The sequence below is a fragment of the Tauraco erythrolophus genome, chromosome 21 (genome assembly GCF_009769465.1).
Source record: "Tauraco erythrolophus isolate bTauEry1 chromosome 21, bTauEry1.pri, whole genome shotgun sequence".
Classification (NCBI taxonomy): Eukaryota; Metazoa; Chordata; class Aves; order Musophagiformes; family Musophagidae; genus Tauraco; species Tauraco erythrolophus.
Genome location: NC_141485.1, coordinates 6,439,290 through 6,466,133, shown reverse-complemented (window position 1 = coordinate 6,466,133; position 26,844 = coordinate 6,439,290). Strand labels below are relative to the sequence as shown.

General features: G+C 41.4%; 1 protein-coding gene across 7 annotated transcripts; it reads left to right on the top strand.

Annotated features, from left to right (window-relative positions):
• The first annotated feature begins 596 nt into the window (after positions 1–596).
• On the top strand, positions 597–24,062 carry RABGEF1 (RAB guanine nucleotide exchange factor 1). 7 transcript variants are annotated; one of them, XM_009985232.2, is made up of 11 exons: positions 775–839; positions 11,105–11,290; positions 13,959–14,125; positions 15,150–15,269; positions 17,392–17,412; positions 18,323–18,489; positions 19,831–19,912; positions 20,713–20,845; positions 21,260–21,351; positions 21,717–21,973; positions 22,957–24,062. In XM_009985232.2, the coding sequence occupies exons 2-11, from the start codon at positions 11,112–11,114 to the stop codon at positions 23,353–23,355; spliced, it is 1,617 nt and encodes a 538-aa protein (XP_009983534.1). In that variant the 5' UTR covers positions 775–839; positions 11,105–11,111; the 3' UTR covers positions 23,356–24,062. The 7 variants fall into 7 exon arrangements, with proteins under 7 accessions (XP_086480947.1, XP_009983534.1, XP_086480950.1 ...); XM_086624821.1 differs by lacking the exons at positions 775–839; positions 17,392–17,412 and adding an exon at positions 597–618 and having other exon boundaries at positions 18,320–18,489; XM_086624824.1 differs by lacking the exon at positions 17,392–17,412 and having other exon boundaries at positions 18,320–18,489.
• The last annotated feature ends 2,782 nt before the right edge of the window (positions 24,063–26,844 follow it).

Below are 26,844 nucleotides of genomic sequence, written 5' to 3'. Positions count from 1 at the left end.
CCTTCTATAGGTGTCTGTAGCGCTCTGTAGGGGTCTATAGGACTCTGTAGAGCTCCATGAGGCTCTATAAAGCTCTATAAGGTTCTATGGGTCTCTACTAGGGCTTCTATAGGTGTCTATAGGGCTCCACGGGGCTCTGTAGGGCTTCTAGAGGGGTCTATATGCCTCTATGGAACTCTAAAGGGCTCTATAAAGCATCTATAGGGCTCCATGGGGCTCTGTAAGGGTCTATAGGGCTCTTTAAGGCTCTATAAGGGTCTACAGAGCTGAAGAGAAGGACACGTAGACACCCCAAGAGACTGGCTCTGCTCCTATGTCCAGCCCTGCCGGTACGGTGCTCGCAATCGCCCCTTCCCCTGGCCGCGCTTCCCGTCCCGGGGCCCGCCCGCCTCCCACCGCCGCGGCGGGCACCAACACCCTCCCGCGGGGCTCCCAGCGGCACCGCCGAGCTCTCACCGTCCCGCCAGGGCTCCGCTCGGCAAACCCGCCCCTCGCCTCCTTCCGGGAAGCGGCCCCGCCCCCGGAAGTGGCAGCACGCCCTTCCGCCGCCGTGAGGGGAGCGGAGCGCGCAGCCGAGCAGCGCGGAGCGGCGGCCGCCCCCGCCGCCCGGGACAGCCGGTGAGCCGCAGCTCAGACTCGCCGCGCTGCTCGGTGAGGGGCCGCGGGCCGGCCGGGCCCCCGGTGGCGGCCGCTCTCAGCGGCTGCCCGGTGCCTGTGCCGCCGGCGCGAAGGGGCGCCCGCGCGGAGGGAGCCGCCTCCCCTGGCGGCCGCGCGGTGACAGTCGGTGACAGCTCGGTGCCTGTCAGCGTCATCTCCGCCGCCGGTCGTTATAAGTCGTTGTAAGTCTCGGCGATACGGCGTGAGAACCCGCGCGGGGGCGGGCCCCGCCGGGGGGGTCACACCCGGTCCCTCGCTGCAGGCCCCGCCGGCCGCGAAGGGCTCGCCGGGCTCCGGGAGGTGGGCTGCGATCGGGCCGGGCACACCGGCATACGGAGAAACTTCGTAAACCACTTTCCTCCGCGTGCAGTTCCTAAAACTGAGGTACTTTGATAATATATTTTTTTTATTACTACTATTTTTTGAGTCCGTGGGTATGTTTCAATAGTTCATCAGGGTGAAGGTGTCGCTTAAAACTGCAAATCTGGCCCCTCAGCCCCTTTCCCTGCTGAGTTCCTTGTGGATCGAGGGCTTTTCGACTCTCTGCTTGTAAGTGTTGCGGCTTCATGGCTGCTTCTTACAAGACTGGGGAGCGAAGTCCTTTAAACTCAAGCCAAATGAAGTCTGGAGTGTATTTAAGATGCTGAGCAGCACATTTTGGATGCTTTGGTGGGTGTTTGTCACTGTATGAGCACTTTTGGAGTGTTCAGGTCGTTCCATTGCAGTAGGGTGTGGCTGTATATTCTGAGAGGGTGTGAGATATTGGAAGATGAATGACGTGCTCAAGGTAACAAAAAACCTCGCCGAGGGAGTGGTTCAACACTGTCTTAAATCCTGCTGGTCTGGGCTGCCCTGGTCTGTGGCAGGAGCAGTGTCACTTGTGTGGTCAAAACAGGGTTTTTGGGCTGAGTGGAGCCCTGATCTGGCCCAGTGCTGGGAATTAGTGGCATTGCACAGTTTTGGAAAAAGAGTGGCTTTGCAGAGGTTGTGATTTAAATCCATTATTGACATTGACATTGCTCCATCCCTGGAGATGTTCAAGGCCAGGTTGGACGAGGCCCTGAGCAACCTGATCTAGTTGGAGATATCCCTGTTCCTTGCAGGGGGGTTGGACTAGATGACCTTTGAAGGTCCCTTCCAGCCCTAACCATTCTATGATTCTATGACTTGCTGTACTTTTCTTCTTTGGTCTCATAGTCATGGAACTATGTTCGAAGCAGTGCTTTGTGTTGGCAGTTCCTCATGCCAGCACGCTGGGATGTGTACCGAGCAGCTCTCGGTTTTCCAGTAACCTCAGACTCTTCTGAGACTCATGACCGATCAGCACAGAAGGACGTGGTGGTGTTTTCCAGGAACTGGATGGGTCAGCCTGCTGGAAATGGTTACACAAGTGTTTTGCAGGGGAGAGGATTAGGAAAAGTACTGTAACTCAATGGAATGCTTTGCTGACAAAAACCACAAAGCACTACACAATAGGAAGGAAGAATAGGAATATAAAGGTGATTATACCAATTCATAAGACCACTTTACACAACAATCTGTGATTATAAGAGTGAAGATAATGCATGATTCTGGTATTTAATTTTATTTTGCAGCATTATCTAACCTAGAACAATTATTCTCAGTTCCCTCCTTCCCCTCCCGATGTTTGCTATATAATTCCCAATTATGCTTTTTTTTTTTTTCCTGAATGGTAGACTACTTGTGAACTAAACTAGACCTAAAAATCATGCTTATGAAGTCCTATTAAACTGTAGTTGGTAACGAGTCAAGTACAAAGTGCATGAGATGCTTTGAAGTTTTTCTCTGAGGTTGTAGCAAACTTAGTTTTAATCTATGTCCAGGTGAGTGTGGTTGACGTGTTGGCAAAAAAACACAGAGCGTGTAGAAACTGATCGCTGCTGTTTCTGAAGAGTTTTAAAAAGTTTTAGTGGATCCTCTTCATATTCTTACTTGAATTCCCAGTCAGACAGTACAAAGCAGTTTTTAGATGTTTCTTGTGGTTTCATTTAAAAGTGCATTTCTGAGTCACATGTCAATGGTGAGACAGAGTCTGTTAATTCATGACCAAGCACAAGTACAGGCTGGGCGGAGAATGGATTGAGAGCAGCCCTGAGGAGAAGGACTGGTGGATGAGAAGCTCAACATGAGCCGGCACCATGCGCTGGCAGCCCAGAAAGCCAACCGTGTCCTGGGCTGCATCCAAAGCAGTGTGGCCAGCAGGTCGAGAGAGGTGATTCTGCCCCTCTGCTCTTCTCTCCTGAGACTCCACCTGGAATACTGCGTTCAACTCTGGGGTCCCCAACACAAGAAGGACATGGAGCTGCTGGAACAGGTCTAGAGGAGGCCATGAAGATGATCCGAGGGCTGGAGCACCTCTGCTGTGGAGACAGGCTGAGAGAGTTGGGGCTGTTCAGCCTGGAGAAGAGAAGGCTCCAGGGAGACCTTCTAGCAGCCTTCCAGTACTTAAAGGGAGCCTACAGGAAAGCTGGAGAGGGACTTTTTACAAGGGTGTGTAGTGACAGGACACAGGGCAATGGCTTTAAACTGAAAGAGGGCAGATTTCTTCTTAGGAAGAAATTCTTCAGTATGAGGGTGGTAAGACTTTGGAATAAATTGCCCAGAGAAGTGGTGGATGCCCCCTCTCTGGAGGTGTTCAAGGCCAGGTTGGACGGAGCCTTGAGTAGCCTGATCTAGTTGAGAGACGCCCCTGCCCATGACAGGGAGGTTGGATTAGATGATCTCTGAGGTCCCTTCCAGCCGATGCCATTCCATGATTCTATGATTTAGATTAGATATGAGGAAGAAATTTTTTACTCTGAGGGTGGTGAGGCACTGGCACAGGTTGCCCAGAGAAGTTGTGGCTGCCCCATCCCTGGAAGTGTTCAAGGCCAGGTTGGATGAGGCTTTGAGCAACCTGGTGTAGTGGAGGGTGTTCCTGCCCATGGCAGGGGGGTTGAAACTAGGTGATGTCCTAGTGATGATGACCTCCCTTTGAGGTCCCTTCCAACCCAAACCATTCCATGATTCTATGACCACATGGTGCTCCAGGCTGAGTGGTCATTGCTACAGGCACTAGTTAAGAATTCGAAACAAAAGCGTAGGTGAAGGTCTGTACTGACATTGGAGGGGGAAAAGGCATCTTCAAGTTGAAGTACACCCTGAGCTCTGTGGGCAGCATGTTGGAGCCTTGTGGCTGTTGGGTTTCAGAGGTTTTAAGTAGCGGCTACGATTTCCCCTGCCAAATTCCAGTACCAGGCAGTGCGGTTGTTTTCGGGTGGCTCACCAGACTGTGCGTCTGTCATCGCAGTTAACGACTGTTTGTTTTTCCCTCAGGATCATTAGTTAACAACCTGTGCTGCTTGTACTAGGAAACAACTGCTGTAGCTGAAATTTCTTAATGGCAAGAAAGATGCATGTTAAAACTGTGAAGACTCTCATGATCTGTCCTGCAAACAGACAACCACCGTGTTTCGTTCCTAATTTGGAAGTTGTCTAATGGCTTTTGTATTTTCAGTTTGTGAGTCTCTCGGATTGTATTGCCCCACCCTTTCCTTTAGAGGAAATTAACTCATGTTTAATTACCTTGCTGCTAATTACATGCCTGAATGTTTAGGGTTACACATGAATCATGACTATTTCAACACTTAGATGGCTCTTAATAATTTTGTGGCATTTGGGTCAGTGGTTACTCTTTGGAATGTATACATATTATTTTAAGGACGTTTTTCCATAGGCAAAATTTGTAGTTTTTGGAGACCTTAACCTGATCCCATCCTTCCACCCCGTCAGTTTTGATGTACTTTCTAGTCTAAATTGTAAATTTATTTTCAGTAACGGAAGTTGCATGCAGTTTTAGGTGGGACTCACTGCTCTTTTGATCTGGTGGTGTACTATTCAGACACCAGTAGAAGGTAAAACAGCAACTGTTACTGTAAGAATTGTGTGTTTGGAGACTTCCCTAGTTTTTCTCCTTTTCCTGCTCTAAAATCCCACGTCTGAAGATGGCCATTAATGACCAGACAGTTGCAGTCAGTGATACTGCAGGAGACATTGTGAATGCTCTTTGGAGCACTTTGATATTTTTTTAATGAGAAGAATTAATGCAAGTTGTTCATTAAGTGCTACGAAGATTTAAACTTGAAGAGCTAAATCCTGTTAGCTTCAGTCCAGTGAAAAGACTGGGGTAGGTTGTTGCTAAGCGTTGTGCCAAGATTTCTTTGAGAAGACTTTTGATTTCAGGAAGTAGAGTAAGGTAAATACATGAGAGAAAAAAAAACAAAACCACAAAACAAAACCAACCCAAACCAAAACCAGAAGGAGGGATTCAGGCGTCAGGAGGCAGTTGGGTTTTTTTTGTGGTCGAAAGTGTAGAAGGCTGAAATAGACTTCCCAGAAGTCAAAGGCAGTTTGATGCCTTTGTGTCAGGCTGCCTGTTTTGAGTCTGTTATGTGAAGCCTTTTCCTATTTTTAAATAAGTTTAATGAACTTTGGTGCCAACATTGAAACTCGTTTACAGAAGTGTCTTACGGAGCCGCTGCTTATTTCCAGAGTTAGCATGCAGAGTTATTTAGAAACTGTTTTTCATAGCTTGTAATAATTATAAATTGACTTGCCATTACCTCTTACTAAAGGTGTCTATAGATTGATTAAATGAGACTCCTTCCTACTCAGCTTTGATATGTGAGGATTTTCAACCAGCTCTTCCATCAAAGGTGACCTAATCAATCCAGGACTACTAAATAGTTTATGAAAAAGTCAGTGTTTGTCGTTGTGGCAGCGATGCAGTCTGCGTTGACAGCAAAGGTGTCTGTCTGCCTACTCAGTCCCTGGGAAGAAGGGTGGGTACATGTTAGAGAGGAACAAGAAAAACAAGCTGGTGGTGTCTGAACTTGTGATAAATCTGTACTACTGCTGAACCGTATTTCTCACACAGAGCTTTTCCTGAAGCCAAAGCTGTGTCTGCAGTCTTTGGAAACCCTGGCATGTTATGAAAATGATCTCAGGTTTATTGGTGAGAAGAAGGTGTTACGTAAGTGTCGTCTCTTTCATGTGTGCAGTAAATCAGCCCTTAGTGACAGATGCTGCTCTGACGAAAGGATTGCCTTTCTCGTGCCACATAAAAGCTGGGAATAAGCTTGCTCTTTGCCGTGACTGTGATACTGCTTTAATAAGCTTACTGTGTTTTTTCCAGCTATTTTGTAACCTGCTCTTTGTGAAAATTAGGATACAGTCTTTTGCTGTAGTTGAGAGCCTTGAGGCCGATGTGAAAGGTACAATGTCCTGGAGCAATACTTGCTGCTACTTCAGTCCCCATTATGGGATACTGACAGAAACAGCCTAAGGATTTATGGACTTATAGTTGGAGGAGAGTGTGCCTTCTGGAAACATAGAGCTAGTGTTGTGCTTTATCGAGATGTCACGTGTGATCATCAGGTGTTGGCAAACTTTTAAGCTCTCTTCTTATCCCATAGTTTTAATTGTGGAATAGCAATGATTATGAAGCTTTTATCTTTAGTCTCATGGGAAGGTAATGGAAGATCATCAGAGAAAAAAGAAGTGAAGTAGTATCTGATTGCCTAATTCCGTGTCAGTGCAGTCTGGTTAGTTCTGCACTGATGTTGGTGGACTTCACTGTCATCTTATATGAGCAGTTAAGGTGCCAGGGGTTGGGCATCCAGCCTCACGTACTCGGGGCCAGACCCATACAGGAACGTGGGCATCCACAGTGGAACGTAAGCAAGGTGTTGCTGCCTGAGCTTTGGTGACTGTTGTAGGTTGTGTTCTGGTGTTTGTGGCTGTTTGCCAGCTTTGTGTAGGGAATTAAGATTGTAGATTGCAGTCTGCAAACGTCTGAAGACTAAACGCTTTGATGGATTGATTCCCTTTGTAATGTAGCTGTATCCTTATTGCTTCCCTTGAGAAACTTGGGCTCCTGAGGCCTGAAACTGAAAATCCTTGAAAACTGGGATGTAAATTTTATTAACTGCATGTAATGAATACTGTTGCACTGCAGGTCAATGGAAAACATTTCTTAAAAAACTCCTTTCCTCCACTCTCCTCCATCCCCCGCCTGACCTTAACACTCTGGTTCTTTTTCTTCCATAACGTGTAACAAACTGCATGTTTCCTGTGTCTTAACTCGTTCTGTGTTTTCTTTAGTAAATCTTCAAAGATGGATTGAAGCATGTGACTCAGGGAAAGTGATGTGGCTGTTGGCCAGCAGTATTTTGCAGAAAAGTTGAGTTTTTTGGTTTTGACTCAGATGTCTGCCTCCATGACTGTGGTAACCGAAACCCTGTACTGTTTTGCATGTACGTTTTCAGTTGCAGCTTTGACAGTCACAGAGGAATTGTTGGGCAGACAGCTGGTTTATCCTTCCTAAGAAAATTGTGTGAATTTCCATCTTCTGAAGTAAGAGCTGTGGTTTATTGGATATTCTTCTTGGATGACAAACTTGACAGGAAACATCTAGGAGTGCGAGCAAGGGATGAGAAACCTCTGAGCTGGTATTGCACTTTTAAAAAAGTATTTGCTCTAAGTAAACAGGTGCTCAAAATACTGTGGAATAATAAGGAATTTTAGATAAGTATAGGTACAGCAAGAAAAATGTGTTGATAAGAAGAGCTGTATTTGAGAGCTTCAGAATCAAAGCAGTAAGGCAAGCTAAAGGCTAATTTTGAATTAAACCACAGTGGTGGTTTTTTTTTTCATATGCTAGACATCATAACAAAACCAAATATTCCAAGATGCTTATGAAAAAGCTACAGAGGGAGATCTGATCTGTCAGTAGAAACCTTTGATGTGCAGCCCTAAACCACGACACCTTCAAATATATCTAATGTAATACGTATCGACCTTAATACCTTATCGACCAATGGTGCACAAGTATGCATCTGCTCTTGATATCACTACAGCTTGGAAAAATAAAGCTCGACATCCAGAACAGCATGGAAAGATGTAGCCATGGGCAGCTGATGCTGTGGCTCGGAATTGTTCTGTCAGGCCTGGGAATGCATGTGGCAGTAAGACAAGGAGCTCTTTGGTGTCCATACAGTCTAGTCCTCTGTTAGGTGTGTACAGAAACGCTGATTGCCAGCAATGGGGCAGCTTTCCATGTTGTAATTGTCCAGAATAAATCAATTTTTGCAGCTGTGATGTCACAGCATATGTTAGCAGGGATCCTCTAAGGATGATGTTGCTCAGAAGTGAGCAGGGCATGCGTTCAGGGCAGGAATGAAAATAAGAGGTCTGACTGTGCAAAGTGAGAGGTGCAACTGTGCAAAGACATTGAGTAATTGATCTTTGAACAAAGAATGAGGTACCTTTAGCTGGAGGTGAGGGAGAGAAGGGAAGAAAGAAAAGGAGAGAAAAAAAAAAGCATTTCGGGCACTTCAAATTTCCAACAGAACATTTTTAGGAAAGAAAGATCATAAAGTACGCAGTGATTTAGTTGTAGAAAGTTGACTTGAGATGGATTTTTCATACTGAGTTTCTTAAAACTTGTTGAGTTGTTCTGTTTAATAAAATGTAAATGTTGACCTGCAAAAATTGGCTGTGAAACTTTGTGTTGTAATGGCTGTATGTTTCTAAAGGAAGCAGAAAGGCTCTGCTTTAGGTGCAGCATGTGATTTCTTCATATTGATTCAGGGTGACCTCTCTTGTCCCTGGCTCTGAAACTGAAGTAACTGCAATCAAAAATACTTGAAGGGGAGGAAGCAGAACAGCTCGCTTTCCAGTGGCTTGGCTTTGCAGCTGTTTACAAACCTCTCTAGGAAGAATGCAAAACCCCTGGATCTTGCTGTGGAGAGACCTGCTTTGCTCACTCCAGGGAAAGCTGCTGAACTTTGACACCGCACAGACCTTATTTTCAGTTCTCGTGTCTGCTAAGGGCTAGCAGGATGCCAAAGGTGACTGGCACTAGTGTGTGGTTAAAGCTCTGTGGGTACAGAAGGCTCGTTTTTGTGTGTCTGTGTAGAGATGGTGGAAGTGCACACCTGACATAGAAACCGAGCGTGCTGTTAAGCTTTGGGAAAGCAAGATGCTGATGAGGGGTTGAAGCAAGGTGATGTGTTTCATTCTGTTCCTTTAGTTGTCTGAAAAGCCAAGTGGCCAAAGCATGGTGCATTTGTTTAAAAAAAAACCAGACTCCTGAATTCTTGAAATTGGCCTACAGACTACAATTGCAAGTCTATTGTAACTTACTCCATGTAGTGGGTGATAGGAGCAGGGGTGTTATTTCCTTGGGTGGTACAGACCGGTGTAAAACTTCTTTTAAGTTTGTGTTATGGAAATGTTTTATCTGTTGTGTTTTTATAGCTCCCTGTAGTTGACAGTGAAAACATTTGGACTGATCAGCTTTACAATTAACGGCAATATTGCAAATTTTATGCATGTGGTTTTTTCTAGTACGGGCACCTGCAACAGAAGTCTCTAATCAAAATGCTGCTGCAGCTTCTGTTTTTAGGAAGTGGTCTTCAACTGGATCAGGAGCAGCTGCAGAGTTTCAAGGTTTTGCTTCCCCATTCTTCTCAGAATTGGTGATAAAGGGCACATGTGATGCTCTGAGAACGGGCTGTGTTTCCAAATACTGCCAACATGCAGTTTCTGTCTCAGGCTGTTCAATTGACAAACATTTGGTGTTTAATTTCTGGTCTGCTGGATAGATTGCCAGTCAGCAGATCTGTGTACGTTATAGTCAACATAAAGACCTTACTTGAGGAATCGGAAAAGGAAGATAGTACAGAAACTAGTTTTTTGTGAAGACAACGTATGTATTTTCCTCTCTTAATGTATCCATATGGGAATGAAGTAAAGCTCTCTAAAATATTTAAAATCTAGTTGTTTTTTTTCGTTTTGCTTTGCAGAAGCATATTAATGTCTGTTTAACTGTCAGACATTTCTGTGGGAGAGAAGAGTATTCGACTGCTCTCTGTCTATATAAATGAGGAAATGTATCTTTATAAATTATGCCATTAAGAAACTGATTCCCTTAATATACAGATGACTACAATGAAGCTATTTTACACTGTTTTTAGAAACTCATTACTTCTTTCAAAGATAGAAAATATGTTAGTGGAAGGAGCCTTAATACTTACCTAGATCAGATGGAATATTTAATTGTTCCCCCCTCAGAGAAAATGATATGTTTCCCATTACTTTACTTAAAATAACTTGTTTAGATTAATGGGAAGTGTTAAACGTTATCAGTCTTCCGTTCAAGGCCAGGTTGGACGAGGCCCTGAGCAACCTGATCTAGTTGGAGATATCCCTGTTCCTTGCAGGAGGGTTGGACTGGATGACCTTTGAAGGTCCCTTCCAGCCCTAACCATTCTATGATTCTTTTAAAATGGTTGATTTTATATAATTCAGCTTGGAACAAAATAGCCATTACTGGCTATAGTAGAAAACTATCTTTGGTAATGACAGTTGTGCATATCACATCTGTTCCACTGGATGACCCAGAGAAGACTTTGGGGCTCTCTCTGAGACTATTGAGTGCAAGAGCTTCTAGGAGTGAGTAACCTTTCCTGGGCAGAAACATGAACAACCAGACAACCAGATTCCTCAAACATAAGAACTTAGGGGTGATTATGATCTCAGGGAAAAACAAGATTACTCTGACAGTTAGTGACATTCTTCACTTTAAGAAAATCACTTTTCATCGTGCTTTCCATACATTGCATCTCAGTGTGTGTTCTGTTTTCCTTGTGTGATCCAAAGTAACGTGCTGGAGCGGAGGGCAGGGTCTTCAAACTGCAGAGCCGTGTTGGTTTAAAAATCTTCTGGTTTTCCTGTTAGAGGAAGGAACTCGGAGGGACGCCTGTGGTTAGGAATGCAAGAGCAAGAAACCAGATTGCAAAGGTGCTTGCTCAGCTTATGTGAAGCACTCTGCTGAGGTTGGCTGCAACTCTTCGCTGTGCTGTGAAGACATACTCTTGAGGCCAGAGTTATGTTATCTGAAGTCTCACCAGTGTGATTCTTTGCAGAGTCAGTCTCAGCCCGAATACAAACCTATTTACTTTTTGGCTTTGACTCAACTTGCTTCTCTTTGGTGACCACTGTAACTTTCTGTATTTCTTTTTTTTCTCTGTTGCTTTTTGCCTCTGCAACTGTTAGAAGAACGTGCTGGTGAGATCGGAGAATTGTGCCTTTTCCACGTGTGCACCTACCTGTGTGGCTGGTACTTGTGGCCTGCCTTCCAGGCCAGCTGGCTAGTACTGTTTGCAAGTCAAAGCTATGCAAGCACATGCTAACGTTGCAGTGGACTTTCGGGGCTGTGTGGTTATATAACTGTGGTCTTCCTCCTGTGGCCTTTATTTTGTTGCTATGGAACTATTAAATATTTAAAACAGGTGACTTCATTCTAAAAGGCAAGCATTCAGAAAAATTACTTCTAGCAGGCTGATATCGTGTTTCTGTTTTTAACTCTTTTCTCTTTCAACAGGAAGAAAATGAACCTGAAATCTGAACGCAGAGGAATTCACGTTGATCAGTCAGAGCTACTGTGCAAGAAGGGCTGTGGTTACTATGGCAATCCTGCTTGGCAGGGATTTTGCTCCAAGTGCTGGAGAGAGGAATACCATAAGGCCAGGCAGAAACAGATTCAAGAGGATTGGGAGCTGGCAGAGCGGTAAAGAGCCTTCTTTATTCCTTCATCTTTTACAGTAGGCTGACTTCACTTAATACTATTCCTGTCGCCTGTTTTCGAGTCCTGTTTGCTCTGCCTCAGTTGCATCATGAGTTCTCAAATTTGACCTTTCCAGCAGGAATTAAACTCTTTGGTGCAAAGATGAATATTTATGACATTCTAATTTAAGAGGTTTCAAAAGAAAGTCTGTGAAGTAACAAATGTAAACACCCACCCCCAAACTCAGCAAATACTTTGACCTAATTTGCATACTGAAATCTGTAATTCTAACTAGCAGTTAGAAGGGTGAAAGTGACAATTTTGATTAAAATACCTCTGCCTCTGGAGGCCGCAGTTATTGTCTTGAATATAGCCAGCACAATGGTTTTACATTTCAGCTACTGATTAAAAAAATATGGTCTGTAGTCAGTCTTTAAACTTCAGGGTTAAGCCCAGAAGCATCAAAGCTTTAACTTGTATAATTTAGGTAATTTTTCTAAGCATTTGTTTGCTGCAAAACAGTCTAGTTTTTCTAGTGTGATAAATGCTTGACCCTGAAAAGGATGTTGGAGGAAATCTATGCCTGAGTGAGAAAAAAGGAGCAGCTACAACTGCTTTTTTGTTGGATTTGGGTAGAAAGCAAAAGCATTAAACTCTGCCTGAGAAACTACAAACCATCCTCTTCTGTACTACCGCTGTCCTTTGTGTCACTTCCAGGTGTGAGTTACCTGACATCTACCCAGAATTAACTGTTTCAGGTTAACTGTTCTTGAGACGGAGGAGCATCTAGCTGTGTATTAAGAGCTGATTGGCAGTTGGCTTGAGCTGGCCAAGATGTTTGTTCATATTAACACAGATTCTCTACGTACACTTGCCTTAATGTATTAGTGGTGTGTACCAGAGCTGTAGGAAAAAGTGCAAATGACTGAGACACGTGTCTGCACAGGGATCTGGAACCCTGCGGTGATCTGGAGTTACCTAGCGATATGTTAACCAAGGTCACTGGGAAGAAAAAAAAAGGCAAGGGGAAAAAAAAAAAAGGCATGAAGTGCAGTGTTCACCTCAGTCTGCCTGAAGAAGGTGACATCTGTGGAAGTGCTCTGAACTTGAGTTGGGTCCAGACTCATGGTTATGGTTTGGAAGCACCAAATTTTCTGGTATCTGACCACCCTAGACCCTATTACCTCAGGCCTTGAAGTTGTTTGTCTGTTTGTTTTTAAAGTTCACTTTACTGTCTGGCACTGAACAGATTATCTGCAAAGACAAGTAGAAAAAAGTGCGTGAAACCTTTTCTAGCCTAACCAGAAGGTTGAAACCTTTTCTAGCCTAACCAGAAGGTAAGCTGTTGAGTACAGTACAGAGGACACGTCATTTTTCCTCTGCCATAATCTTGGCTTAAACCGTTAATAAAAACTTCAGTGTTAGAATCACAGAATCATTTGGTTGGAAGAGACCCTCAAGATCGAGTCCAACCGTTCACCCTGCACTGTCAGGGGCCCTAAATCATGTTACTCAACACCAAATCCACACAGTTTTTAAACGCCTCCAGGGATGGGGACTCCACCACCTCCCTGGGCAGCCTGTTCCAATACTTCACAACCCTCTCTGTGAAGAAATTTTTCCTGATATCTAACTTAAATTTCCCCTGGCATAACTTGAGGCCATTCCCTCTGTCATTCGTAATGTGGGAGAAGAGACCTACCCCCAGAGCAGATAGTTATGCTGTCAGTCTTGTAACGTCCGTGTACAACAAAATGGGGCATTTAAGGAGTTCTTTAATAAGTAACTGTTCAGTAGGGAGATGGTAAAGGAACGGATAAGCTGTGGTTGTTGGCAGTAGTGAACAGACAGGCTTGACAGCACAGATAAGACACAATTCCTGCTTTAAGAGATTGCAAAGGCAAAACCATCTATAGTCCTGCGCTGGGTGGATGTTTAAAGAAAATTGCTCAACCTTTTAGCATCTTGAAGAACAATATATTTTAACCCATTTTATTCTTCCTGTGTAGGAAGAAAAAGTAGGCGTTGAAGGATTAGTATGTTTGCCCTCTCTCCTCCTTTTGTACACGTAGATTAAAAGATGGGTTTGGTCTTTGCAAAGCACCTATCAGTGTTGGCAGTGAAGTGCTTTGCCTCATTCATTCAAACAAGCACATGTGTTACCAAGGCTTTGAATACAAATGACAACGATTGTCTGTTTCCCAGAATACTTCTGAGATTGTGACAAGGTATTTCACTTGCTCAGCTGCAAGCCATGGCCTTTACCTTCAGTAAAATGGTAAAGGATTATCTGTGGTGATAGGTGGTGAAACTCGGAACAGGATGCAGGGAGAAAGGCAACCAAATCAATTATTGGAAGTGCTCCCGCCGTTGTTCTCCTCAACTCCACCTTTGTAAAATTCAGGACTGTGACATAAGGGGAAAGTGACTGTGATTATATTCTCTTTTGACCTTACTGTTTAATCCTCCCTGGCCATGTAAGCTTTCCTTCACTTTCACCGTTGCAACATGGGAAGAGGAGATGAAGGGAGATGTGGTAGGAAGCATGAAATGAAGATGAGCGTAGAGGAGAATTAGCGTGTCAAATGAGTAATCAATTTATTGCACAGGAAATTAGCTTATTTGTGCTGTTTTAAACACTTAAATTAGACCTACATTTTTCTAATTCCAGGCTTCAGCGTGAGGAGGAAGAAGCGTATGCCAGTAGTCAGAGTACCCAAGGGGCACAGTCACTGACCTTTTCAAAATTTGAAGAAAAGAAAACCAATGAGAAAACACGAAAGGTCACTACTGTGAAGAAGTTCTTCACTGCTTCTTCCAGAGCAGGAGCTAAGAAGGGTAACTTTCTCCTTTGCTTTTAATGGTTCTGTACAATATGTTAAGTTAAAAATTATTTTTGATAGGTGTATTATACTAAAAGGCAGAGTAATGCTCTGTGACTTAACTTTTAAAAGCTGAAATAATGATACTTCTGGGGAGCGATATGTTACTGAAAACTCAGGAAAATGAGCTTTTGGGTGATGCCAAACCATCTTTTAAATAGAACAGTGCTCTTCCAAACCTGTGGCTGCTTTTGTGTTAGTTACTGAGGAGTTCTTCCGCTAAAGTGTAGGATAAATGTATACCTGGTGGTGGTCTACCGCTGCACTGCTGAGTGGAAGTATTTTGTTTGTATGTCCCACGTTCTTGCTAGATTTGTGAGTCAACCATACTGCGGTTTAGGACTTGAAGGGGAACTCCTCCTGAAGAAAGCAGGAGAAAAGGTACTGGCTGTCAGTCACCTCACACAAACTGATATGTCTAAGTGCAATAGAAATACTGATATAAAATATCAGGTGGTGCTGCCATAATGGATCACTTCAACAGCTTTAAAAGGAAAATTGGAATGTGTAAGCAGGGTGCCTTTAAGTGAAAATAAACGTGAAAGGAAACTTGTAATGTGTATGTGGGCTGTGACTATAAAGTTTGTGGTTGGCTGAATGTTTATTCTACAGCATGTGTTACAAGTAAGAATGATTAATGGCACTGATGTCTTTGCACAGCAACAACTTACATGGGCAAAAAATGGAAAATACTAGACTGTGGAGGAGGCATTCCAGAAGAAAAAGTAACATTAATGTATTTAAGCCTTATAGATGATGTATTTCCGTAATTAGAAATTCTAAATATGTCTGAATTTCATCTTAGAACTTGTCTTGGTGCATGGGCAGCAGCTGGCTAAATGGGGCGTTCAGCTATGTATGAAAAACATTTTTTACGTTTGTTCTTCTCACTTTCCATATTTTCTTTTTTTATCCCCTTCACCATCTCTCCTGACATGCTCCTGCTCTTGGTGTCCTGCTTGCTTTCGCGTTTATTTCAGTGGCTCAAGAGAAAATCGTTAAGCAAGGACAGCTTGGGAGGGAGCGAAATGCTGATAACATTCTCAGGGATTTGAAGGAGATTTTTACTCCCTCCTGGGAACTGGCTTCCCCCACTGAAGGTAAATGCAGTGCAGCTTGAGCAAGCTGTCTGCTTGATTTTAGTGAGCTTACTTCTTAGTTGGACTTTGCAAAATACAAACTAGGGTTGTGCCAATTCTAACTCGCACTGTTGAATATGATGATGACAAAAAAAAGCAAGTCTAGCGTCTTGAGGTGAACGTGAATCTCTAATCCATGGCTTTTTGGTAGGGAGAGTATAGGAATAAAGCCGAAGCTTCTTTGAGCTCCACCTTAGCGTGGCATCTGAAGGATTATGCAGTTTCAAAAAAAAAAAACCATTTTGTAAGCAGTAGCTAGATCTTGTGCTGCTTCATATTTTTATCAAAAATAATTCCAAGTTGCCATTGTAAATCTGATTATAAGTTGAAACTACTTCAGTTTAATAGATCACACTTGAAGAACTTGTGCGTTCTCAAAACATCTCCAGATGTTTGTTACATTAATCAAGAAGACAATTTCAAGTCAAGAGAAGACATACTGGTTTAATTTAAACCAAAAGGACGCCAGAACCCTTGATGCAAACGGCTTTAGGATCTTGTCCTGTGTTACTTGTTTGCAGTTCTCATGTGTTCTGCTGACTAAAGCAATTTGAAGATGTGCCCTTCCTTATTTGGCAAAGTGTATGAAGATGAATGGATGTGTGTAGTAGAGCTAATGACAACACTTGATTAATATTCTTTACTTGGGCTCAGACCCATGACCATGGCACAACCATAGTGAATCACTGGAGTGCTAATGTTCTGCTGTGACAACTAGCATTTTCGTAGAATGCCTTAAGAAAGATTTTAATATTAATAGTGTTTATTTGTAAAGATGATCTTTTCTTAACTCTTCCCATGCTCTTTCTTTTCATTTTGGCATATCTCCTCTACTAGTTCAGATGGAATTTCTTTTCTGTAATCAGCGTCTTTTTTCTTAGACTGAGTTCTTTTAGAGTACATGACAAAGCTGAAAATATTTTGTTACTGAAAACACGTTTGTTCCTGCAGTCCTTAGTAATCGGTGCATTTTGTACAGATTAATTTTCCTTATATCAGGATTTCAGTGCAGAGATTAATGAAGCTGCAGCGTTTCTGAGTGTAGTTCTTGGTGTGACTCATTAAAAAGAGAATTCATTCTAACATTCAATTTTTTTAATGCCTGCATGAAGAGTAATCTGCTTCAGTTGACTATATCTCTCTAGTAACTAAAAAATAATCTATTTTAAATTGACTGAAAAAAATCATATTCATATTCCTTAAGGTCAAATAGCGGAATGAGTTTATTTTTATAATACAGTGAACTCAATGTTGAAATAATTAAATAAATTTTCAGCTGTTCTTTGAAATGAAGTCAGTAGTTAATTGTGGAAAAAAAAGATCTTATAATTCTACCCTTCCCTTTCAAAAGTGTACTCGCTTTCTTTGTTTATTATTTCAACACTATGCTCTCTTCTTCCGGGTTACATAATATTAAATGTGAGAAATTTACATCAATGTATAGTAGTGATTGCTGTTCAGCTTGAATACTGTACAGGCATTCTACTTGGAATCTTGGGTATCAAGAAGATTGGAGGAAATCCCCTCTGGAAAAGGTGTTCTTGTGTGACTAGAAAGGAGATTGATTTGCACTTTCTATCTCGATTGCTGCGGTTGGAATGTAAATATTTGTAAAGCCTTTTCCATTCTTCACTTAAATACCATAAAGGTTCTAATGGCACCTGACCAAATGCTCCAGAGAAGGTTATGCTGAAGTGCAGAGCTCCTGATGAGTCTTGTGCTTTGGTCAAATGATCAGTGTTTGTTAGTCACGGGATCATACACAGCTTTGAATTTGCTGTAGTGCTGGATCTCTTTACAAGCAAATAACAACAAACAAACCCAAAACTATAAGCTACCTCAACTTCAAATTAAACACACTAATTTAAAGATGGTTATCCCATTTATTTCCTTTTATTTTGGAGTTCTGCATGTATGCTTATTGAAATAAGGATTTTTTTGTTGTGCATGTTAGTATTTTCAGATTGAAAGATATGTTTGTCTCATGTTGACCGTGAATATTTTCATGTTTTCTGTCTCTCTGCTGCTTGCTTTTCATCATGTTCATTTACATCATCTCTATTCAATCCTTCATTTTGAACAGTGTTGGCTGGCAAGTTGAAAGGTGGGTGAACTAAACTTGGGTAGTGAAGGTACTGGATCAGTACAATTAACTTGCAACACATGCCTCGGAAAATCAGATGTGTTTGTGTGGAAAAAAAACCCCGTGGTTGCAGCTATATAAACTTGCATCCAGTGCTGTGTGCAGTCTGTGTTCCTACCTCCTTGAGTGCCAAGCAAATTCTTCCTTGAACAGCTGTGGTGCTTCTGCTCTTGCTGAAACAGAAACGGCCAAGTTCTCATTTACACTGCAGGTGTGATTCTGTGGCACCTGCTGCCCGGCCAGGGGAGGCTGCTGCCTTCGCACCAACCTCATGCTCCAGCTCCTTGTCTTGTGCTGCTGCTCATGCTCCTGTGACCTGGTAGGAAGCCAGCTTGGGGAGCTGATCAAGCTGAAAAATAATCCCATAAGAAACACTGATTTCTAACAAGATTGCCCTGAACTGCTACTCCCAGAGCTAGTTCATGAGCCAGTCGAATGAATACTTATGTTGGTGCAGACAAAGGAGCAGGAATGTAAAGGTGAGGGAGAAAGGAAAAGGGACCAATCTGTTATCTTAAATTGCTGCAGAATCCGATCTGGAAGCCTTGCTCTTATATGGAGATACCTTACCTGGGAGTGAAAATGTAAGAAACCCAAAAGTAAACCCATGTTACAGTAATTTTCTAACATGAAAAGGCCGTTGGTGTAAATGGGTATGTGGCTACAAATGTTTCACTTCAGTGGAATACTCAGTTTCCTAGAGTTCTGTTTAATAATATCCAGCATTTCACTGGTAAAGCTTGAGAAATAAATGCTTATTCGTCTGCACAGTTGAAAAAAAACATGACATTTTAAGACCTGTTAAACACTTCCTGAGTACATCCATCAGTGTCAAAAAAGCTAATCTGATGTGCCCAAATTTTCCCAGCAGAGATTCAAGAAGCCAAGGCTCCCAGCCCTTCTATAAACAGGCAGGCTAGCATCGAGACAGATCGAGTATCCAAGGAATTCATAGAATTTCTCAAGACATATCATAAACCCGGACAAGATATCTATAAGCAATGTAAACTATTTTTGGACACAATGAATCATAAAAGGGTAAGTTTTGCATGCCTTTTACATAAATAAAATGGAGGCATTAGGGAGAGATGGAGAAAATGCTGCTCTTCTTCCAGCAGTTTAGTTTTTATATATTGTATACGGGAGTCTTCAGCTGATATGCTTAGTCAAGGGAAGATCTAGTGGAAGTCTTAAATTCTGAATGCCTTCCTTTTTGGCATGGTGTATGACCAAAGGAACCATCCAACCCCAGTATCTCAGGTGTCTGAATAAATTAGTTCTGAAAGATAAAATGTCTGCTGAACAAACAATTTTCTAGATAAATATGACTTGTGGAAAATACAATATATAACATAATGAGTGTTTAGATATCTTAAGTCTAAAAAGTTATAATATAGTATCAAACCACATCTCCTTTTCTTTGGGGAAGAGGAACTTGACTGTGCTTTTTTAATATGAAATAAAGGTTACGTCTTCATTCTCTGTATAAAAAATTTAATGTTCTTGAAATATTAATGTGTCTGTAGTGCCACCTATGGTTGAAAAGTGTTTGGCACACTTCCCCCCCCCCTCCCCTTTCCTATTTAGTGTGTAGTTACTCAAATTATATCCTCAAATTCATAGAATCATAGAATTATAGAACAGTTTGGGTTGGAAGGTACCTCAAAGATCAGAATGCAGCACTGCCATCAGAGCAGAGACTTTGTGTTCAGGGTGACTGTCTAGTTTTTGGCTGTAGAGAATTCAGAAACTAAGTTCTCTCTTCATTTTTTTTTTAACATACGGTTTTATGCTGCTATTTAATGGTGCAAAGTGACTTGATTGGTAAAGTTAATTTTAACTCTTCAAACCTCCATTATGTTCTTCAGTAGCTCAGTTAGTTAATGCTCAAAAGTCAATGTTTCACAAGTAACATTGTGAATATATTTTGTAGTAACTTTACCATTGGAAGTGTTTACTGTATAGATATTCTTTCAAATATATGATTTATGTTCTTGTTTTTTTGGTATACTGTATATCATTTTTTAAAAAGCTACAGACACAAAATTGGGAGCAAGCATTCTGCTTAATAGTCTACATTATTTTGTCACCGTTACTCAGGGATGTGTCTGGGGGAAATGGCATTGACCTGTCCAATTCCATTGCTAATATACATCTGTTCAGCAAATAAATGTAAGTCTTTCACATGTTAAAGAGCCAGTGTGTCTCGGTTTCTCGTATTTCTGAATATAATTTAGCCAACATAAACACCTCTGACAACATATTTGCATTCTCAGACTGTTATTGCAGCTGGACGCTTTCCTTAAACAAAACCAAACCATCAGAGGCATTGCTGCCATTTCTTCCACACGTGCACACTTAATCAGATTTCTGTTACAGGATTTAAGTATTGAGGAGCAATCCGAATGTGCCCAGGACTTCTATCAAAATGTAGCAGAGAAATTACAGACACGTTGGAAAGGTATCATGTTCCTCTTCCTCATATCTTCCTGCTGAAAAAGTAATGATTTGAGGATAAAGCCTCATGCGCTTTTAAGTGAAAACAAAGTGTTCATAACCAACTTTCAGAAACGTTGTTAACAAATTCTAGTACCGTAGTTAGAACTATTCCCAGCAGCACCGGTTCTATAAAGTTTTCCAGTCTAAGTTACTGTTTTTTACAGGTTTTTTTTAAACTCTCAATTAAATGTGGTTCAGTTGTTTTAATTTCTTGTTTGAAATTCAATACTGTTTGTTTAAAACTGAGGTTGAATGTGTAGCCTCAACCCAATTAACAGGCTGTGAGCCTTACCTTACGCTGTAATGCACAAGCAGCCAGTGAGAGGGGAGTGTTGCTGTTGCAGACTGCTTTTATGTGCCTGGTATGTGGCTTAAACACTTAAACACACCGAGGGATTTTTTTTTTTAGACATAAACAGGAACAGATGACTTGGAAGATCTTACTGGATTTATTCTCAAAGACTGTCTTTTTGAGAAATATTCTTGTAAGCTACAAGCAGCTGAACCTAATTTGTGTGTTGAATGTGCTAAATGAGTGTGCTTCGTTGTGAACCTGTGCGTGTACTTTGGCACGTCACTGCGGTGTGCTCACCATTATACTCCTGCTGTAGAGGGTAAAAACACTTCAAGTGTATCCAATCTTTATTTTGGCTCAGGTCAGTAGTACTGATTTGGTGGTATCAAGACCAAACTGTATTAAATCTTCCAAACAGCCACAGAATACTTTATTTACTGTATTGAGATGGGATTTGTGCCTTTCAGTGCCCCCTGAAAAAGTTGAGAAAGCAATGGATCAGATTGAAAAATACATTATGACACGGCAGTATAAATATGTCTTTTGCCCTGAAACAACTGATGATGAGAAGAAAGATCTTGCTGTCCAAAAAAGAATCAGGTAAGTCTTTGAAAGAAAAATTGTTGAGTAATCCACAGTCCTGTGAATGAGCTCTGAATCAAGCACATTAAAAAATCTTTTGCTGTACATACGAAAATGGCAAGCTTTTTAACCAAAAAGTTAAAAATGCTTTATTTAAGAAACAGAAGGAATTAGTAGAATGAATAATGAAAGCTGCTACACTAGGAAAACTAATTGCTGTGCTTATGCTAAATGATAGCAAAAAAAAAGAAAATATTTTTTCTGGAAATAAATTACTTCAGTGGAACAAACTGGCTTATAACTGGACTAGTGCCTCATTTACACAAAGCACTCCTTGTGCATTGAATTCAAGAAGCAGCTGGTTTCAGACACCTGAACGTTACTGGCACAGAGTGGTTTAATGTGTTTTTTTTTTTTTTTTTCTTGTCATAGGGCTTTGCACTGGGTAACTCCCCAAATGCTGTGTGTTCCGGTCAATGAAGAAATTCCAGAAGTCTCTGATATGGTTGTAAAAGCAATTACAGGTTTGTGAACGAAGTTTACATTTACAGCTTTAAATTTCACGTTTCTTCTTCATAGAGATTATTTTCTGCTGTCATCAGAATGGGGTCCAGGTTCTTAGATTTGCAGTAGTCTCTGTGGTATTGAACTGGTGTATTCCCTGTGAAGCGGGAATAATTTTTCCATCACAGAAGTGTTTAGGCTTGCCTGAGCTATTTGAAATACTTGGACTGAACCAAGAGAAGGTTGAATAAACAGATACTATTATGGAATATCAAGCACTATAGATAAAAATTATGCACTTTTAGTATTGTCCAGTAAGTGTCCTACTCATTCTGGTGTCTGATTAATATGGTTGTAATGATTTGAGAACTTTTTTGTCTTACAGATATTATTGAAATGGATTCAAAGCGTGTCCCTCGTGATAAATTAGCATGCATCACCAAGTGCAGCAAGCATATATTTAATGCTATTAAAATCACAAAAAACGAACCAGCTTCTGCTGATGACTTTCTTCCCACACTTATATACATTGTTTTGAAGGGAAACCCCCCCCGCCTGCAGTCCAACATCCAGTATATAACACGCTTCTGTAATCCGAGCAGGCTAATGACAGGAGAAGACGGCTACTATTTTACGAATCTGGTAAGTGCAGGAATAGTGTTGATGTTTTAGACAATAAGATTGTCTTTTATTTGGATAGAGGAGTTTCCAGTAAAATAACATAGAAGGAAAATAAAAACTACTCTTCAAATAGTGGTTGAAGTTACTTAGAGTACGGCAAGCTGTTTTGCTTTGTATCTCCTCTCTCTTCTTTACTTTCCAGACCAGTCAGTGCTTTGCTTTCTTTATAATATTAAACCCTTTATTTGCACAGTTTGATGCTAAGACTTGGGTGTATTTTTATTCTGTAAGAATACTTTCTATTCCTAAAATCCCGAGTTTGGACCGTGCAGATGTTACAGGTGCAAAGTTCCCCATTTAAGCCCATGAGAGTTTCTCTCTTGAAGGGACTGCGGAACTAGGACATTAGTGTGTGGAGGTAATTTAAAGCTTCTGCAGGAGGCGTTTATCGGTGTGCTTGTCTATAGTAGAAGGCATTACGATTGTGAACTTGGCTTCTCTGCACTTCATGGTACAGCAAATCTCGAGGGAAAATATGTAGTTGAATGAAATACTTGGAATGTTAAAAATTCCTTTCAGTAGGAGGAGAGCATCCAAAAGGTAAGATGGCATTTGACATTCCTTCCTTCAGAAAATGAATAGAGCACATAGCAGATGTCAGCTGATCAGGTTATTAAATATTAATGTCTAGTTGTTCTGTTCTCTCACCTCCGAAACGCAGTGACCCTCAGGTTTGTAACATACGTTATCCAGTGAGTCAGTGCTGTTCAGTGATGTCTTCCTGCATTGTTTTCCGAGGTTTTGACTTCTTCAGACTTTGGGGAGAAGAAAGAGGCATATGAACTGTCTGATGTAGTTAGCCTCTGAGAGAGTTCTTCAGGAACAACCTGTTGAGGCATTAAATAAAATAATCAGTTACTGGTCTCACAGCAGGATAAAACGTAGAACGCGTGCATTCCAATCTGTAGCTTGCAGTGATGCTCACTCTCCGTTTTTGTTTGTAGTGCTGTGCTGTGGCCTTCATTGAAAAACTGGATGCTCAGTCTTTAAATCTAAGCCAAGAAGATTTTGATCGTTTTATGACTGGTCAGACATCCCCGAAGAAGCAAGAAACTGACAGTTTTTCACCTGATGTGTGCCTGGGCGTTAAGCAAATGTATAAAAACTTAGACCTACTGTCGCAGTTGAATGAGAGACAGGAGAGAATTGTCAATGAAGCCAAGAAGCTTGAGAAAGACCTAATAGACTGGACTGATGGAATTACAAAGGAAGTGCAAGATATTGTTGAGAAATATCCGTTAGAAATAAAACCAAAAAGTCAAGCCTTAGCAGCTATTGACTCTGAAAACGTGGAGAACGACAAGCTGCCGCCGCCACTGCAGCCTCAGGTTTATGCAGGATAATTATCAGTGTTCACCTTGAAAAGCAGCATTATCCTCACCTAGTACGATCTGCTACTTGGGAAGGGAAGTAAATTTAAGGCTAAAAATCAGATGAGCTTAAGTCAGTACATTTTTAAAGGTACATTTTTTTTTTTTTGTTAAGTGTAACGAATTGCATTTATTTTAGTCAAGTAGTAGTCATTTCTACTAGGCTTTTGTGGGTTTTTGAACTGAATTTAAATTTTCTACACAAACTGGTGTAATTTTTAAGCAACACTAGTCCATTGACATCTTTCCTGAAAGCTTCCTTCTAGGCATGCACTTACTCGTTTTTAATAATTAGTTTAACTTAAAGAATTCGAGTTCCAGCAGAAACTCGAAAGGTACCAATGTTAGCCTGAGTTTATTCTGTAGCTGTAAAGATGAAATATATTGTAAAGTATGTAAAATTGTAAATAGATTTAAAATCTAATGTCTCAACTGTGCATGACATCTTGTGTATGAGTGAAAATGATATAAAAGTTTTCATTTTAGCACCTTTCAGTTAAATTACATTGCAGTATAAAGGCAAATACACTTAATGTTTCAGTGCTAGATGGTATACCTGATGAATTACAGTCAGAAAGAGTATTGTTGTAATGATTTGAAAACTTGACGCTCATCTTGTAATCTGCTCTATAAAAAAGAAAAAAAAAGTGCTATTTAAAATATGACATTTCTTCATGTAAACGTTCTCTCTGCTTTGTCAGTACACCTGATAGCCTTCAGTGGGGCACATAAGTGCTGATGTTACTGCTTTTGAAGAGGACGTTGAGCCAAGCTTCAGAAAGGAAGGAAATATTTTTATTTAAAATTGCGTAATGTGGAACAAAAAGGGGGCAGGGAGGAGATAGTGCAAGAGTTGCAGCAAAAGTGGCTTCGTTTTTCTGGCATTCCCTAGTAATTTCCATCAGTGAGCTAAGTCTTGATGGCTTTTTTTGACAATCCTGGTAGATAAGTAAGTTCATACAATGAGAGGCCGCTTTTTAGAAGAAGCGTGAGCTGTTGCTCTGAGCAGAAAAGTGCACTTTGTTTTCATGAAGCATCAGTCTCATTTTAGTGACACCCTCCGCGCCTTCAGCAGAGGGAGTTACCTTGGTGTTCAATACTTCAGCAAGGCAAACATGGCTTTATGTCACTAAAAGTTTAATCGGTGTATTTCAAGTTAAGAATAATAGCTCATTCCACAAAACGCAACCTCTTGCAATATAACTTTTTTATGCCAGTGAAACATTTTATATATCATTTTCCAGTTAATCCAGTCTGCCGTGACGTGTTTGTGTACCTGAGATATCTAACAAAGCTACTTGGCTTGAACTACTCTTAAGCAATGTTACATTCTTACCATCAAGGAGGAAAGTACCTACCTCTTTATTATGTTCCACTGCTTTAAAAACACTGCTATTTTAAATTTGCACTGCAATAATTTCAGACCACGACTGTGATTTGTCCCTTTTTGTCAAATGTATTCAGCCTTATGAACTATGCATTCCTAGTGTTTGAGAGATAACCAGTTACCCAACACTCCACTGCTGAGGTGAAGCAACGAGCTAATCGGATGATCACAAGAAATTAGATTATTTAATGTATCCATGTGTCACTGCACCAAAATTGCTTAGGATCTGACCAGTGCTTGCAGTAAATAATGCTGTAAAGTCTACATTTTCTTCATAAACACTAGGTGCTAATTCTGATATCCAGGTACACAGGTTTTCCTGAGGAGGGGGGGAAGCAAACTTTTAGCTATTGTGTAAATTGCCATGTTTAAATAAAAGTGTGTACATTATGCCCTTGTTAATGAGTTCCTAAAAATCGCGTCACTGGGATTTGTTATGCTGTTAATGATTAATGTGAATATAATTGTGACTGCTTCTGCATTCTCTGTGTTTTGGGAGACACAAGTCTTAGCTATTCAAGTGCAAGTCTAGGTAACAGTGTCTTTTTCTTTGTAGAAAGATCACTGTAGTGATCAAGTAGTTACCTACTTGCTGGTGCATTTGTAACTAAAATATCTCTTATTGGTAAGCCATCTTGTTATTGAGCCACTAAAGTGAGGCTGTTTCCAGCAAACAAATCTGCTGAATGCCCCCTAAGGCAGGTAAGATGGATTTCCATACCCATCTAAAAGTTAGCAAGCAGGAGTGGTTTGCTCCCAGCTGTACTATAGCCTGGGTAGTAACTACGCTGGGAGCAGCTCTTGCAGGAACTTGCATTCTAGTGTTTGAGTAACTGGACTGCTTTAAGACCTTGTCAGTGTTTTATTAGGCAAATGACCTGTCTGTAGGTAAAACAGGTAAATGGTTTTGTCTTGCTTAAAAAAGCAAAATGGGTCAGTTGCCCTGGTAATAACTGCAGAGTATTTTCCAGTGTTTAAAAATTCCAACTGGGCAAGCTGTCGTCCACGATGCTGTGTCGGTTCTGGGCCCAGCATGAGCTGATGAACCCTCTCATGAGCAGTCCCACTTGCTCCTGGCTCTGGGCACTGAGCATCACTGTAGTATAGAGATGCTCTGGTCCCATTGGCAAGCTCAGGGTGAGATACAGTGAGAGACCCCAGTGATGCCAGAAGTCATGAAATAGTATCTGTGAACAAGCTACTTGTGAAGAAGAAAGTTTAATTAAAATACTGTCTGAAAGTGAATTGGAACACAGGCTGTTGTGTTTTGGTGACAGCCCCAGTATTTAAAATTCTTTGATTTTTTTCAACAGCTCACTACTAGTTCAGTATTCCTGAAAATTAAGACTGAGCAACTCATTATCAGATCTTGAGTTGCTAACTACTTCTTTGCATATAAACCACCTATTTTGCTGTAGTAAAGAACCTATTTTTACAGGAAGTGCTGGTTAATTAAACTGTGCAACATCTATGGTTTCACGTACCTGAATTATGAAATCAATTTTTCTACCCAGTTATCATCACCATTTGCAAATTATCTGGTGTGTATTCTCTTGTGGCTGGGCATCTCCTGCTTCAGGGGGGGAGGCACAGGTAGATGCTGATACACATACCTAGAGTTTGAAAAAATAAAATAGTTGAGAGGAGAGGAAGCAGTGTTCCAGCTGAGGAAGAACTGAACTTGGAGGCTCACGTGCTACAGTGGCTACAACACAGGACCAGATGGTTTTGATGCTTCATCTGGGTCTCCAGCAGCAGATGAGGTGTGCTTTTGCTTTGTCTACAGCCACCGTCCTTTAGAGACCTGTACAGAACTAGTGTATATGGGTCATTTGGGTTTTTAACTGCCTGAGAGGCTTGCCACACGTGCGTTGGCACTGCCATCTGCTTTCCCAAAGCCATGGTTAAGAAGGGAGTCAGTCGTGAACTAAGGCGAGTAATTCAGTGCTGTCCTTGGACATCTTCAAAGACGGGGCGATGTCTGACCTTTTCGGTGGTTTTACCTTTCTGAAGTACCACAACTATTGCAGATACCTACAGACGCTTTCCTTCCAGCTTGTCCAGCTGCTGCTGAG